The sequence below is a fragment of the Neofelis nebulosa genome, chromosome 4 (assembly GCF_028018385.1).
Source record: "Neofelis nebulosa isolate mNeoNeb1 chromosome 4, mNeoNeb1.pri, whole genome shotgun sequence".
NCBI lineage: Eukaryota > Metazoa > Chordata > Mammalia > Carnivora > Felidae > Neofelis > Neofelis nebulosa.
Window position 1 is genome coordinate 88,295,884 of NC_080785.1, and position 16,139 is coordinate 88,312,022.

The window sequence follows — 16,139 nt, forward strand, 5'->3', positions numbered from 1 at the left end:
GACTCCAGTGTCTTTTCTTTTATTTCACTGAGTATTGGACCAGCTTCTTGGCCTCTTGATATTTCCCAAATGGCTCTGAAGGTCTATCTCTGAGCTCTCCTATTAGCAAATATACAATTACTAATGATATGATGTAAAATATTATTATTTTATCATACCACTCTGATAGTTTCATAATAGAGGCATCACCCAGGTGGATACAGTTACTTAAATTTAGCTCTCTTATCCTTATGCTCACAGGACCATCAAGAAATTGCTTTATTCCCATATCACCAATTCTGTAGGAAAGAGTAAGAAAAGCTTTACATATGATTTTATATGTAAATATATAGAATACTACTTAAGTAATAGTTACTACATTCAATGCATTCTAAAATAACATGGTAATATCCTTATATTGGTATTGATTGTGCCAGTGTTTTAAAACCAAATTTGAGAATACAACTTTTAGTCTAATAGAAAAGGTATAAATGATAGTAATGGGAGAAGTATTAATAAAAATGCTCTTCCTGCTCATTTTTCATTTAATTAGGTGACATAATTGTAATTATGAATAAGACAGATGGTTCTTGAAATCTTTTTCTTGGTTTAAAATGTGATTGAGTTAAGCGGTCCCAATGCAAACTCCTGCACAAGAAAAACACCAAAACTTAGGAGAGTAGAACCAAGACTAACAGTCAAGCTACTGCCAGACTCTTAGAGGAATTTTCACTAAATACAAGGTCAAGTTAGATGGACTGGAAAGCCAACAAGTGACCTTTGGATTTTTTCTGCTGAAGTACAGAAAACCTAGAAGAAGACCTTGACCTCAGTCTTCCTACATTGTCTATCCCTAATCAGAGATGCCTTTGTGTCCCTGCCATTCCCTGCCCCCTCTCCGAACCATGCTTTATAAATGGCTGGAAGTCTATGTGACCCATCCGTTGCCTGTCTTCCATTGGGAGCTTTATTTATGATTCCATTTGGAGACCACCGGTTTCTTCTAAAAAGCATTCCAGTAAATAAATACAACAGGAAATTGCACATTGCATCCTAAGAGTTAGCTTTCACATGCAACAATCCTACAGGTGGGTGTACAGATGGGAAAAGCCTTGGAACCAATATATGTGGACTGCTGACATCTTTCATACCCTCTATTTGATCAGATTTATAAAAAAAAACTGAGCAGTACAGGCAGAAGGTGAATGGGCCTGTTTGAGTTGAATGGGCCACATTAAGTGCCTCCTGTGCCCATAAACTCACCTTCCATCTATAATATCAAAGGGAGACTGTGGCAGCACCTGGGAATGCAGTAAAGGGCCTGGTGAGTGAGTGGGTGGATGGGGGAATGGGAGGGGATGGGATCAGTGCAAACACAACTGATCAACTTATCTGTTGGCAAACACCAGGGCTGGAGTATTCATTGAGAGATATTTTTACTAACAAGAAAACAAATTCATCATGGGATTTGTAAAACTTAAGAAAGCATATCTCTGAAAATGATTTGAAAAAGAAGATACAAAAACATTAGAACAAATTAAGCAGTGTAAAGAAGCAGTAGGAATTAATAAGGGTGACCTGACTGTAGCCAAAATAAAGATATTCTAAAATGCAATCTGAGATGAAAAGGTGGCCACCTGAGATAAGAACAGATGGCAAACATAGCAGTGTTTTTCTAGATATCTCTTCTAAGGCAAGTGAAACAAAAGCAAAAATAAACTACTAGGGGACTACATTGAAATGAAAAGGTTTAGCACAGCAAAAGTAGCCAACAAAACAAAAAAGCAAACTTACTGAATGGGAGAAGATATTTGCAAATTACATATCTGATAAGGGGTTAATATCCAAAATAGATAAAGAACTTATACAAGTCAACACCAAAAAAAAAAAAAAAAATAGTCTGCTTAAAAAATGGGCAGAGGAACTGAATAGATACTTTTCCAAAGAAGACATACTGTTGGCCAACAGATACATGAAAAGATGCTCAAAATCACTAATCATCAGAGAAATGCAAATCAAAACCACAATGAGATATCACCCCCACACTAGTCAGAATGTCTAGTATCAAAAAGACAAGAAACAATGAGTATTGGTGAGTATGTAGAGAAAGGGGCACATTTGTGCACTGTTGGTGGGAATGTAAATTGGTGCAACTACTGTGGAAAACAGTATGGAGGTTCCTCAAAAAATTAAAACTAGAACTACCAGAAGATCCATCAATTCCACTACTGGATATTTACCCAAAGAAAATGAAAACACTAATTCAAAAAAATATATCTACCCCATGTTTATTGCAGCATTATTGACAATAGCCAAGATATGGAAGCAATATAAGGGTCCATCATTAGATGAAAAAAGATGAGATCATGCCATTTGAGACAACATGGATGGACCTAGAGGGTATTATGCTAGGTGAAACAAGTCAGACTGAGAAATTCCAAAACCACAGGATTCAGATCATAGTGAAATCTTTTTAAAAAATGAATAAAAAGCAAAAAGATGAATCAGACCTATAAAAACAGAGAATAAACTCATGGTCTCCAGAGGGTAGAGGGGTAGGAGGATAAGCAGAACAGGTAAAGAGGTGTTGGAGATACAGGCTTCCAGTTATGGAATAAATCAGTCACAGGAATGAAAGGTACAGCATAAGGAATACAGTTAGTGATATTGTAATAGTGATATATTGGGACAGATGATAGTTTCATACAGATAGTGAACATAGCATAATGTATAAACGTGTCAAATTATTAAGTTGTATACCTGAAACTAATGTAATATTGTATGTCAACTATACTCAAATTAACAAACAAAAGAAAAACAGCTGGTAAAAACTAAAAATTCAATAACCTAATTTAAGTCATCAAAACCAAAACTGACCCTTTTAGAAAATGAAATTAATAAGTAGAAGGCATATTTGAAAAGTTCCTTTGAAATGCAGAAGGATAAAGAATTAGAAATAAATGAGATTGAAAACAGAGAACTAGGATTCAATCTTTAAATAAAGAGGATTCTTGAGAAAGAGAGAAAAATAAATTAGAACAGCAATAACCACAGATATATAAAAGCTTTTAAAATAGGAAAACAATCCATATGTTAAATCAAATTAACTTAATAAGGAAAGTCTAATTCCCTTAGACATTAAAACATATTATAAAGCAATAATAACAGATAACATTTAATGAATGCATATTATATGCCAGACACTATTCTAAACATATTACGTGAGTTAACGTATTTGATCCTTACAACAATCTTGAGTATATACTGTTATTTACCCCATTTTATAGATAAAATACTGTGCAGGATTAGATAGAGGATGGATAAATGAATGGAACAGAAAAGGTAGTCTGAAAACATTTACACACCTATCTTTTTTTTTCAGTTTTAAAAACACCATTTTATTTTTTTCTTAAATTTGTGAGGTACATCTTTGTGAGAAGGATTTTTTTTTAATCTGTGCACACCTATCTATATCAACTCATATATGTGTGTATGTACGTATATATGTGTAAGTATATGTATATGTATGTATATATGTATATATAATTTTCTATTATAATCCAGGAGGCATCAAAAATCAACAGAAAAGGATTATACAGGTAATGGTACAAGTTAATTGGTTAATGTATTTAGTCCCAAACCTGGCTGTGTATCAAAAGCAGCACAAGCTGGGTTCCATTCCTAAATATTCAGGCTTAGTAGCTCTGTGGTAGGGCTTGGGCATGTGTAGTTTTATTCAGCTCCTCAGGTGATTCTGATACCCTGGAATTTTTATTTTTAAATCCTATATATGTTTTTAATTTATCTTTCCATTAGTGATTTCTAATTTAATAACATTGCAGTGAGAAAATGTAATTTGTTGATACCAATAATTTGAAAATCGTTGAAATTTGTCTTAAAACTTCATGCACAGTCCATTTTAAAAAGGAGGGTTGGGGGCGCCTGGGTGGCTCAGTCGGTTGGGCAGCCGACTTCGGCTCAGGTTATGATCTCACGGTCCGTGGGTTCAAGCCCCGCATCGGGCTCTGTGCTGATGGCTCAGAGCCTGGAGCCTGTTTCGGATTCTGTGTCTCCCTCTCTCTGACCCTCCCCTGTTCATGCTCTGTCTCAAAAATAAATAAAACGTTAAAAAAATTAAAAAAAAAAAAGGAGGGTTGTGTGGTTGAGGAAAATGTATATTCTCTGACTCTCAAATTGACTGTTTTTAGGCTTATCTCTTAGAGATGAAGTTTTAAAAATCTACTGTGAAACTCTGATATCTTCACCCCATGATACACTCTTTCATATTTTTCATCTTTTTTTTTTTTTCACTCTGCTGTCATGGAAGAGATTATCTTCTGTCTCTGTACTTCTCTCCTCAGTGAGTTCTAACCTGCTGATTGGCAATCCATTTAGTTTCTTTATTTCAATAACTGCACCATACTTTTTATTCCTAAAAGTTTTATTTTCTTAAATAAATCTAGTTATTATTATTATATATTTTCCCTGATCATATTTCTGATTTCATTAATTTCCTCAAACATTTTATACATATTTCTTATATCCTATGTCTGATAACCCCAATAATCTGAATTATTTGAAGGTCAAATTTATTTTGCTGTTTCTGGTGACTCATATCTTCATACATCTAACAATCTTTAATCGTGAGCACCTATATTTTATTCTTAATCTACAGGAGTCCTGGAGGCCTAAATAGAAAATACTTTCCTCCAGAGAAGCTTCGAGCTAACTTCTTTGCAGGACCCTGGGTGCTACCTACCTAAAACCATTTTGTCCGCCTTAAAGAGGTCCAGGTCTAGCCCCTGTGGAAGTCTCAGGTTCTGCTTCCCTACCTTGAGTCTTGGTCAGAGCTGATTCTCTCAGTGGCGGCATTGACATAAACATTTATGCTCAGAGCAGCAACGAATCCCAAGAGAGCGTTCGTTGAGAGGATGGTACAGAACCAGGATATTGGATATTGGATCTTTCTCTTACTCTCAGCAGTGTATTTAAAGTATGTCTCATCAAGGATCTAAATTGTGGCAAAGAGTCCTTTGAAATGTTTTGTTAACTATACTGCTAGAAGTAGAAAACCTCCATTTATTTTAAAAGTAGTTAACCTGCAGAAGCCTGAGTGAAGTATGAGGATGAAACTCAATTTTATTTCACATATTAATACAGATAGGATACTGTGTGTGTGTGTGTGTGTGTGTGTGTGTGTGTGTGTGTGTGTTCTGTATCACTATGTACCTAATAAACCCAAACTTTGTGCCTTAAACATTTATTCTCTCCCAGTTTCTGGGTCTTGGGAATTTGGGAGTAGACTAGCTGTATGGTTCTATCCTAGGGTCTTTCATGAGCTTGCAATAAAGATTCCACTGGGAATTCAGTCATTTGAAGGCTTGACTAAGGCTGGAAGGTCTATCCAAGCTCACTCACGTGGCTGTTGGCAAGAGGCCTCAGTTCCTTGCTGGGCTATTCACTAGACACCTGGATTTCCTAATCCACATTTTTCCCCATTTCAAATCCAGTTCCTTCCCTCACCCATGGTGACTTCCCATTTTAATAATAGGGATCATGGGTCAAGATTTTTGTAGTTTAACTTATTACTCTGAGTAGTCCTATGCTCTCCCAAATATTAACCGACTTCCTAGTCAACTACTATTTTGCCAGCCTGTGGCCCTATAAGATCATAAAAAATGTACACAGACAAAAGCCTGAGATCCACTAGGGAAGAGGTTCCAACAAGAATTGGACCCTTGCCCACCTGAGAATACCAAGGGAGAAGCCCAATGCCCAACTGAAGAAAGGGTTTCGTTAAGAACTTGTCTTCTGTCCATATGTTAGGGGATCCACACAGAGGAGAAATCTCACCAGTACTCAAGAAGAAACCCTTCAGTAAGGTTGGTTCCTCCTAAGCAACTAACGAACTCCATTTGGGAAAAGACCTGTTAAATGAACTAGCCATGAGAACCCTCACTAGGAAAAATAGCCCACAAGTGTTCCCGTGAATTCATTTAATCTTATAAGGGATCATGATTCCAATTATCCTGACAGTCTCCTTGCCTTTCCGTATAACCAGCCTGGGGTCGGTGCCCCTTAATTGTGTTACCACAGAACTCTGTACTTCCCTGCACTTGGACTCCTGCTTTTCATGTTTATTCTACTAACCAATGAGCACCTTGAGGAGAGAGTCTCGCACATTCTAATAATCAGTATTTCTTAAACAACATTTAACTGAATGACTCATTACCTTATACAATTTGCCAAATTCAACACAGTTAGTTGCTTCAAAGGTGAAAGTGACTTAAGGCTACTATCTGTTAATCTCTTGCAGTCTGCCATGTAAATGTGACTGATATTTGGATAATTCTTATCTATAAATTTGAAGCACGCATCAGTAATCCTTTTATTTCCTGTTTAAAAAAAAACCAGAAGACAAGTATTGTATTTGTAATGCCACAAGAGTAAAAGTAAACATTAATGCTGAACCCCATTTTTAATATCACAGACCTTCAAATCGGATCTTTCTGAGGTTACACGTAGAAAGAGCTTTAAAAGCACAATCAGAGATATGTGGAGCGCCAATGAAAACTATTGATGTAATACGAGGGCACCTTTCAACTAAAGCCTTTAGAAGAAGAAAAGATGATAAAATTTACCACAGTGTATAGAACAAGCTTAGCAAAGTAATGAGGTTATTTGTTTTTCTCCATACTTTCAGAAGCAGACATATTAACCATTACATTTTCCTAATTTCAAAGACAATGGGACTTTTATTCAATATATTTTAGTACATTCACATTTGAGTACTGCAGAGGAATCAGAATTAAATCATGTTACAAAGGTATGGGAAAACATGAGAAAATGAAATGCTGACAAAAAAATCACTACATTTAGAAGTCTGACATGTAGCACTAAAGTCAACATTTATGCTTAGGCTATAGTATCTTTGAAACAAAAATATTCCAATTGTGAAACAAAGTGTATTAGGGCATGTATAGATTCAAATGTTCAACTGTATGTGCATGTATAAATTTTAAGATGATTTTCTTGCTCTAAAAACAGCTAACTTGAAAATCCCACTCATATTTCTCAACAATTCAGGCCACTAGAAAATGTGTGCATTAATTGGGACTGAGAAGAAAATGTACTTTGCAACTACCTACTTTTATACAGTTGTCCGTCAGAGTTGGCATGTCGTTGATGGTCAGATGCATAATTCCAGTGCAGCTGTTTCCAATGTTCCTGAAGCCTTGGACTGAAATCTGAATCGTACAAAGTAGGTGAAAATGATGGTAGAACTCATTAGCATGACAGCTAATAAAACCCGAATGAAGTCGTAAGCAAAGGTATGTCATGATGTTGCTACCATATTTTAAAACTGGAACCATAAAATATGACAGACATAAGAGGTAAAGAATCTAGTCTTGATTTCTTTACTATTTAATTTCTTATATGTATATTATGCAATGATCATCACAATAGGTCTAGTTAACTTATTGTTTAATTGTTTTATTGAGGCAAAATTCACATAACGTAAAATTAGTCACTTAAATGGACCCTTAACCATTCATGATCTTATGCAACCACAACCTCTATATGGTTCCAAAATATTTTTATCACCCTAAAAGGAAACTGAATCTATTAAGCAGTTGCTCCTTATACTCCCCTTTTCCTAGCCCCCAGCAATCATTAATCTGGGTTCTGTCTCTGTGGATTTACCTCTTCTAAATATTTCACAGAAGTAGAATCATATAGTATATGGCCTTTTGTGTCTTCTCTCTTTCACTTAGCATAATGTTTTTGAGGTTCATCCATGGTGTAGCATGTATCAGTACCTTATTCATTTTTATGGCTGAATAATATTCTATTGAATGAATATACGGCATTTTGTTCATCCATTCATCTATTGATGGATATTTGAGCTGTTTCCATCTTTTGGATATTTTGAACAGTGCTGCTATGAACATATATGTGCATCTATTTGTTTGAGTACCAGTTTTCAATTGTTTTGGGTATATATGTAGGAGTGGAATTCCTGGACCCTATGGTAATTCTATGTTTAACTGTTTTAAGGAACCACCAAAATGTTTTTTACAGTGATTGCACCATTTTACGTTCCAACCAGCAATCTAATAGTGTTCCCACTTCTCCACATCTTTGCCAACATTATTTTTCATTTTCCCATGTTTTTCTTTTTTTTAAGTTTTTATTTATTTATTTTGAGAGAGAGAGTACACAAGTTAGGGAGGGGCAGAGAGAGAGAATCCCAAGCAGACTCTGGGCTGTCAGTGCAGAGCCGACATGGGGCTTGAACTCACAAACCTGTGAGATCATGACCTGAGCCAAAATCAAGAGTCAGATGCTCAACCAACTGAGCCACGCAGGCACAATGCATGGCCACATTTTTATCCATATCAGCATCTTTGAGATTATCCACCCTATCTGGCACCACTAAGTGCCTGAACGAGGCATAACTAAAAAGAAAGCTTTAAGATTTTATTGTTGCTTCACATTGCTAAGTTAAAACAGAAACCCTCAAGCCCTTAAAGTTCTGATCCAAAATACTTAATAAAGGAATTTCAGTTTCTTAAAGTTAAATAACTAAATTAGGAGGGGAAACATTCCATTTTTAAATGCATGTGAATGAGTATTATTTAACTTGTGTAGCTGTGTGAGAAAGTGTTTTCAGCCCTGTTAGAGTTCTCATAAAGTGAATGTGATTGTACCATGTTATGGAAGTCACAGCTCATAAGTGACTCCTCACATGTGATGACATATTACAAAATGCCTGGAGGTGGGAACAGCAGAAGAGACAGGCTATCATAAAGATCTTGGACTTCTCTTATAGACTGAGGTAGCCTCCAGGAGATGTGGAAACAAAGTATCAGGTTCCTTGATCAGTTTTCTCCAGATTACAAATTGACAGAACAAGAACACAGATGTTCAAACTCTTAATCCAATGTTCCTTCTGATGAACATTCTTCAACAATAACATCCATTTCAACTGTCCCACCCCACATGCCGTAGTTCTTTAGACTTAGCTGCTCCAGCCAGAAAGACATCTTACTTCTCCAGTACTCAGTGGACCTCTCTGTTCTTTGTCTGACCTTGTACCTCCCTTTGCCTCTTTCTCTTTTCATCTATTCAAGCCTTAACTATGTCTCAAGTTCCAATGACTCCAGCTACTTTCCTTCTCTTTCCCTTACAAGCCTAAAACTCTTTATTTTAGCCATAACTCTTTCCTATAACCTGCATGTCTTAATTCCCCCAAGGAGATGATCTTACACTCTTTTTAAACTTCTTACTGTGTTGGACAACTATCTGTGGCTAAATGAATTAAATTTAGGAGTAAGACAAATAACGTCTGGGAAAGAGTACAGAATTTGGCTACAGAAAAAACCAAAAACAATTCCAAGTCGAAGGTAAAGCACAAAAGTGAAAGGAAAGCAGGGGGAGCACTGGACTTGGATGAAGTGGCAAGGTCACCCCTGGGATGAATAGGAAAAGGTAAGGAGGGAGGGAAAGCTAATGGAAGACCCATAAGGCAAGAGTGAGATATTTTGTATTGTACTGTCATGGATTCTTGAATAAGTTTCCATAAGTATTCCCAGAGAAAGGTCCAGGGGAGATGAATAAACATTAAAAATCTGGAGATCAGAGGAGGGAAGAATGTTGGGCTTAGAATCAGCAGAGCTGGGTTGGAATCTGGCTCTGTTTCTTTGTCACTTGTAACACAAGGCAACTCAACCTCTCTGACACCTAGTCTTCCCATCTGTAAAGTGGGGATTATCATATGGGTATATTATTAATAATTCTAATTAATATTGATATAATAATGGTAATTGATAATGTAATGGTTCATTAATTATAATTATTAATAACATCTGTTTTAGGAGATACTTGGGAAAACAAAATGGGGTAATGTGTATGTAAAAGTGGTCAGTTAGCACAATGTCTGGCATGAAATACTGGATACCAGTTTTCTTATTAGTGTTCTTCTGGGTGCATTGTGTTCCCACAGAGAAGTACAGATTCGTGACCTAGAGATAGAGGAGCTTGAGAGATCATTCTAGTGCATCCCTCACATTGCAAAAATAAAGAAATAGTATTCAGAGAAGTAGTGTGATTTGAGAACAGGTTCTTTATCTGTTCTTCATGTCCCCAGTGTCCCCAGTGCTGGACAGTGTCAGACAGAGTGAGTGCTCCATAAGTGCTGAATGAATGAATGAATGGTCTTGAGTCACATCATCTATGGCAGAGCGAAGGCTAGAGGCCACCTCTCCCCATCTGACCCACAATTCCAGGGATGGGAATAGTTGGGTTTTTTTAATATGAAATTTATTGTCAAATTGGTTTCCATACAACACCCAGTGCTCATCCCAACAGGTGCCCTCCTCAGTGCCCATCACCCACCCTCCCCTCCCTCCCACCCCCCATCAACCCTCAGTTTATTCTCAGTTTTTAAGAGTCTCTTATGGGAATAGTTGTTTTTTACAACACTTCTAAATTTCTCTCCTTTCTCTCAGCCCTGGTCTATTACCCTAGCACTATTATTTCCAATAATGGCTTCCCCTAAAACACAAGATAAAAAAAATTAAAAAATTAAAAAAACCTTTTCTCTCTTGCTGTCTTGGAGACATATTTATGACAAGATTTTCTGAACAAGGGAAAAAATTATAGCAGTAATCAGCCACAGCTGAGTGATTCCTTGCAGCACAGCCAAACGCTTGGTGCTATCAACCAATAAGACTGTGTCCAGAAAAGGGGTGGGGGAAACCTCTAAGAAGAGCTTTTTAGTTTTGTCCTGGCATGAAATGCTTAGTTCTCTACACAGTTTATTTTAGAATGTCCAAAAAGATGCTTGGCTAATACTTTATGACTCAAATATTCTCGCCACAGTCTTTTAGGCCAACCAACTATTAACTTGTCCTTTCTCTTCACTGAAATAATGGGAATATAAGCCTGAGAGTAACAATCCCTCTCGAAGGGGAAAAAAAGTATTTTACCATGTTAAAACACCAGGCTTTGCCACAGCTGATACATGTGTATCGTGTGTTTAATATTCTTACAAAACTCGGGATCTAATCTCACTGTGTTTCCTTGCGAGGTGATTTGGACTTCAGTTTTGATACCAAGTGGAGCCCTGCCACCCTGCTCTTTGCTGTCAAACCCCCGTTGGTTAGGTAATTGGGGGAGCTGGCCACACCAATGCCATCATAATCGCAAGTCCCAGCAGACAGCTACTGCTGCTAATGGGGGCAGAGAAGCTTTGGTGATCATAGGAAATCCTCTCCAGCTGCCTCTGGGTGGGTCTGAACCCATGAGCAGGACAGGACAGAGCTGTCTGAGGAGGAAATGAGTTGTCAGTGAGCCACACGAAATGAAGACCAAAGCGTTGAGCACCAAGGACTAGCTCACATCCCGCTTTGCTGCTGCAAGATGGTAAAAAGAAGGAAGGAACTTATCTCAGGGAGAATAACATATTACTAAGCTTCCACTTTCCACTTCTTTAAAACACTGAACCAGTTAGCTCAGCAACACAGAAAGGAGATGTATGTAGGGCCAGAGCCTCTATGACAGCTAGAAATATCCATCTTAGGTAGACATTGCCCAAGTTGTGTTCCTATACCATTTCCAGCTGTTTCTCTCATTTGAACAACACTGTAACCCATGACTAATGGGTAATGTAATGACTTTAGTCATATCCATATATCCTTCATGACCTCCTGGTGACCTCAGAGAAGCCTGGCTTAGCAAGTAGAATGAATTGTTGGAGAGAAAGACAAAGATTTTTCCCCAAAACATGGAACACTTTGTTTTATTCCATTCAAATGTGCCACAGACTTCTAAAATAGCAACAGTTCCCAGGGTCTGTGCTAAAAGGGCTTGACAGGCTTTCATATATTGTGTCCTCTGTGATGACAAGAAGAGAGGCCTCGTTATAACTGCTTAGATGATGCTTTACTTTCCAGTCTATATATTCTTCATGGCTACCCCCTCCTCTACGTTTGCTAATGTACTTCTCCTAGGTAGCCCTCCCTGACCACTTCAGGTAGAACTGTTTCTTCCTCTTGGATCTCAGAGCACCAAACAGTATAGCCTTAAGTTTGAATTTTGTATCCTCTCCCTTGTATAATAATTACGTGTACACATGTTTACCATTCCTGCCCAGGAACACAGACAGAATTTTCTCCACCATGCCCTTCACAGTACCACACAAGTGCTTGGCACTGAGTATGATACTACAACTGTTTGTTAGTAGATCAAGTCATTGAATAAACTGTTGTAGAATGTAAATGAGAATTAATAGTTCTAAGGCAGGGTAAGGGTAATAATACGGTCATTTGTTAAAGATTGCTGTATTTATCTAAAAACATTGAAACACCAAACATAAAAAAGAAAGTTTCATTTTCCGATGTGAGTGGGGAATTAGAATACAAGATTAGTGAAGGCTCCAGATGCCAGGAAGGCAGGCATGCCAACTCTGTGCACTCACTGCACAATGACTGTGAGCTGTGACCTGCCGAAGTAGGCTTGACCCTTCTTACACTTCATCATTCTTGTTTAGCGTACACCATCTTCTTCTTTTCCTCACCCAATGGCCAAATTGCTCACAGCTCCTCCTGTACGATAAATGGAGCTTCATCTCCCTTTTAACCAAGAGAATCACAACCATAATACTTTTTATTACAACACAATGATCCACAGAGCTACTTGATTTGTCTAGACTTATTGAGCTAGATGGTGGCTTTATAGCTACCATTGTAACCATAGGCTTCACTGGGGGCCCAAGACCCAAGTAGAGTTTTGTGAAGAGTTGATGAAATTCTGTATGTAAGTCACATCCTAAGAGAAGGAGCAGAGAAGAAACTGAAAGAAGGATGGTTTTTCAGAAAGCCCTAAAGTTTTTCCAAGCCTTTTTTTAGGAGTGCGAAACATGATCTTAGTCCCCTAAGACTCATCATTTTGTCATCTGATTCTTCAAGATCTAAAAATTGTTGCCAGATGTTTCATTTGTTACTGCTTAATGTAATAAACATCCTTACACATTTTGCCTACAAAGAGATTGCATTAAGCTATGGATGTTAGCAGTAGATGTTTGTTATATTTATTTTTTATTTTCAATATGGCTAGCATAAAGTTATATTCAAACTCATAACAACCATTTAAATTTAGATGAGCCCTATCTACAAGATATGTAAAATGATTTTCCTGTTCAACACAGTTCAAAGTATAATTCAGAAAGGTCATAAAGCATTCCTTTAACAGGGAAACTGAGACACAAGACCTGACTGAGAAAAGCAGAAATTGCGCTGTGGTTTTTCTGATTCATGACTGATTTTCCACTAGAACCCCTTCATATTAATGACACTTAAGACCACAAAATATTTTTTTCAAATAGAAAAAAGTGCAACTTTTTTTTCCTTTTTTACTGTATGCAGTATATAGCACTTCACAGTTTTACAAATGATAGTCTAGTTGTATAGAGCCTGGTATTCAGAATTAGTTGGATCAAGGTTATCATTTTGGCCCAGACACTTTTTGTGTGACCTTAGGCAAGTTACTTTATCTTAGCACCATTTTCAATAGTGTGTGGGGCCAGTTTATACCAGTTTGCAAGTGCAAGTTGTTAAATTTGTAGGAACTCTGCAAGCCTATTGTTAAAGACAGTCATATTAAAAATTAAGTCATATAAACTTAAAATTAAAATTAAATAAGTTCTATTAACAAAGGTAGTGAATATTCCAACTCATCAATTCCTAATTATGTTATTACATGTTACCATTTCCTATGCTCTTGAGGATATTTGTGTGTATTGGATGTATACAGCGACAGCATTACATAACAGTTACATAACATTACATCACTCTTTTTTCAGTGACTTCTCATTGGCAAGTTGAAATAGGTCATGGTGAGAGTATTTACACCATGGAAATCAGCAACCATTGCAAATCAGGGCTTTCTCTGCTTCCTGCCAGTTGTTAAATGTTTACCAGCACATGATTTTTCAGTTTTCACATCTCTAAAATGGGAATAATGATACCTACCTCATACAGTTATGTATAAAGATTAAATCAGATAATAAATGTAAAACACTTACCTCAACACCTAGCACCAAGTCGGTACCCAAACAAATGACAGCAATTATTATCACCATCCATTAAAATACAGAATAAGGGAAAATGGAATCAAACAAATGTAAATGAATCATAATTTTGAATTAACTGTTGACAATTCATTTTGGTACATAGTCTGCTTATTCATAACTGGTTTAGCTGGTCACACAACTCTTATTGTTCCAATTGCCCCTTATTGGTAACCTAGCAAATCTGTACATCCACTCTCAGCTCTGTGCCAAGGACCAGACTTCTACACAGAAACACAAAATTCTCAAGCTGAAAAGGATCTCAGAGATCATTCAGCCCAAACTAGCCATTCTACAGATAAAGGAACTGAGGCAGAAAACCTAAGTAACCGTTCAGAGTTGCACAAGAGGGTAGTGGCACAGCAAGGACTAGATCCCAGGTGTCCCAAGTCCAGCTTGGGGCCCCTTTCACCATCCCACTGCCTTCTGCTGCAGGAGAGAGAGAAAGAAAGAGAAATCCCTTTCCACTCTTACTTTGCTTATGCAATCTCCCTTCCATTTGGCCAGTACATTCATTCCTGGACATGCCTCTGTGTCTTTCTCCCACCTCCACCACAATCCCCAGAGGTGAACAAGTAAAACCTTCCATGATCTTTGCCTTTCTAGAAGGGGAGTCTGTAATTTATGTAGCCTAGAGAGGACTGAAATGACCTTGGAATCTTCCTGTTTGCAGTTTGCACAGCCTACCTTTAAGATCCATGGGTCCCAGAGAGACTTAGCAGTACAAGAACTACTGATAAACCATTATTATTGTGTTGAGTCATTTGAACATTTCTGGGATGCTGTCCCTTTTCATTTTTGTTGACTTGGGTGTAGTGACTAAAAAATAATTGATGAAAAAGTACTTTCACTGTAGTATTTCATATTTTCCTAAGCTCTTTTCTTCCCCTAAATCTAAAGCAATGTGAAATTCCCCCCTTACCAAGAAAAGACTATCAGACTTTGCTCTGGCAAGTTGCTAACTTCTCAGCTTCCTAACAGACTTCTTGAGCTTCCACCTGAAGCATCTGGCTGGCCACACCCTGAAATTGGCTGCCACTTATTTCGTTCATTCATTCACTTGTTCATGAAACGTTGATCAAAGTCCTACTCCTACTACATGCAAGGTATTTACTGTATTATGTGCTAAGGATAACAAATACACAGATAAATAAGGCACCATCCTGGCCATCAAGGAGGCCATGATGGGGAGGACAGCAGACAAAAAAGTAAACCACTGAATATGTAGAGAATGCTTAGTGAAAGTACAATAATAAAAGAACAAACAGGAAGGATCATAACCTAGCTTGAGTTGGGGGAAAAGGAGGGGGTCAGTGAGAACTTCCTAGAGAAAGAAGGTTGTGATTGAACAAAGCCTCAAAGGATGCATAAAAACTAATCTGGTGAATGGGAGAAAGGGACAATATGAGGATCACTCTAGATGCTGGGTTGAGAGTAGACTTGTAGGAGGCAGAAGTGAAAGCAGAGAGACCAATTAGGAGGTTGTCATAATCAGTGCCAAAATGGCCAGTGCCAGACACCCCAAGGCAAGAGCTCATGTGTTGAAAGAACAGCAAGGAAACCAGTGTGCCCGGAACAGACTTGGTAAGTGGCAGACCAGTAGGAATTAATGCCAGAAGGGCAGTTGGGGGAGAAAACAGATTACATAGGGTCTTGAAGTTTCTTCCAAGGTTTTTCTTTTAATGAGTGGGTAGGATGCCTCACCAGGTGTTTGAGAAGAGGAAGGACATTGACTTGGGCAGAGGGTACAAGGTGAGCCTAATAAAACACCTGAGGCTGGAAGTGAAGAACAGGGGAGGCACAGAGGCAAAAGCTTCTATTGCAAGCTCTCTTATTCTCTTGTTTAACTCTCATATCTGAAAATATAAATCTGAATCTTGGCCTTCACCTGGCTCTGTCTCTCACTCTGTTCAGAGTTGTTGGTTTCTGGGCATTTGGGTTTCAGCCTGAGATTGGCTACAACCCTAGCCTTCCTTCCCAGCATAGCTGTCATTGTTCTGTGCTTGGCTTCCTACACAGTGTCATAACC

At 37.8% G+C, this 16,139-nt stretch overlaps 1 protein-coding gene and 1 long non-coding RNA gene across 3 annotated transcripts in view; one reads left to right on the forward strand and one right to left on the reverse strand.

Annotated features, from left to right (window-relative positions):
- FBXL13 (F-box and leucine rich repeat protein 13) overlaps positions 1 to 16,139 on the reverse strand; it is a 214,883-nt gene that overhangs the window by 56,395 nt on the left and 142,349 nt on the right. For both annotated transcript variants that reach the window (XM_058725326.1, XM_058725325.1), the window contains 4 exons: positions 7,128 to 7,226; positions 6,472 to 6,589; positions 6,212 to 6,374; positions 159 to 278 (listed from right to left, as the gene is read on the reverse strand). In XM_058725326.1, coding sequence (XP_058581309.1) covers positions 159 to 278; positions 6,212 to 6,374; positions 6,472 to 6,589; positions 7,128 to 7,226 — 500 coding nt within the window. The remainder of the gene's footprint in view (positions 1 to 158; positions 279 to 6,211; positions 6,375 to 6,471; positions 6,590 to 7,127; positions 7,227 to 16,139) is intronic.
- Positions 1 to 16,139, forward strand: part of LOC131509509 (uncharacterized) — a 60,536-nt gene that overhangs the window by 43,535 nt on the left and 862 nt on the right. The window contains exon 4 of the long non-coding RNA XR_009260544.1: positions 7,066 to 16,139. This exon is cut by the window's right edge and continues 862 nt beyond it. This is a non-coding gene — a long non-coding RNA (uncharacterized LOC131509509). The remainder of the gene's footprint in view (positions 1 to 7,065) is intronic.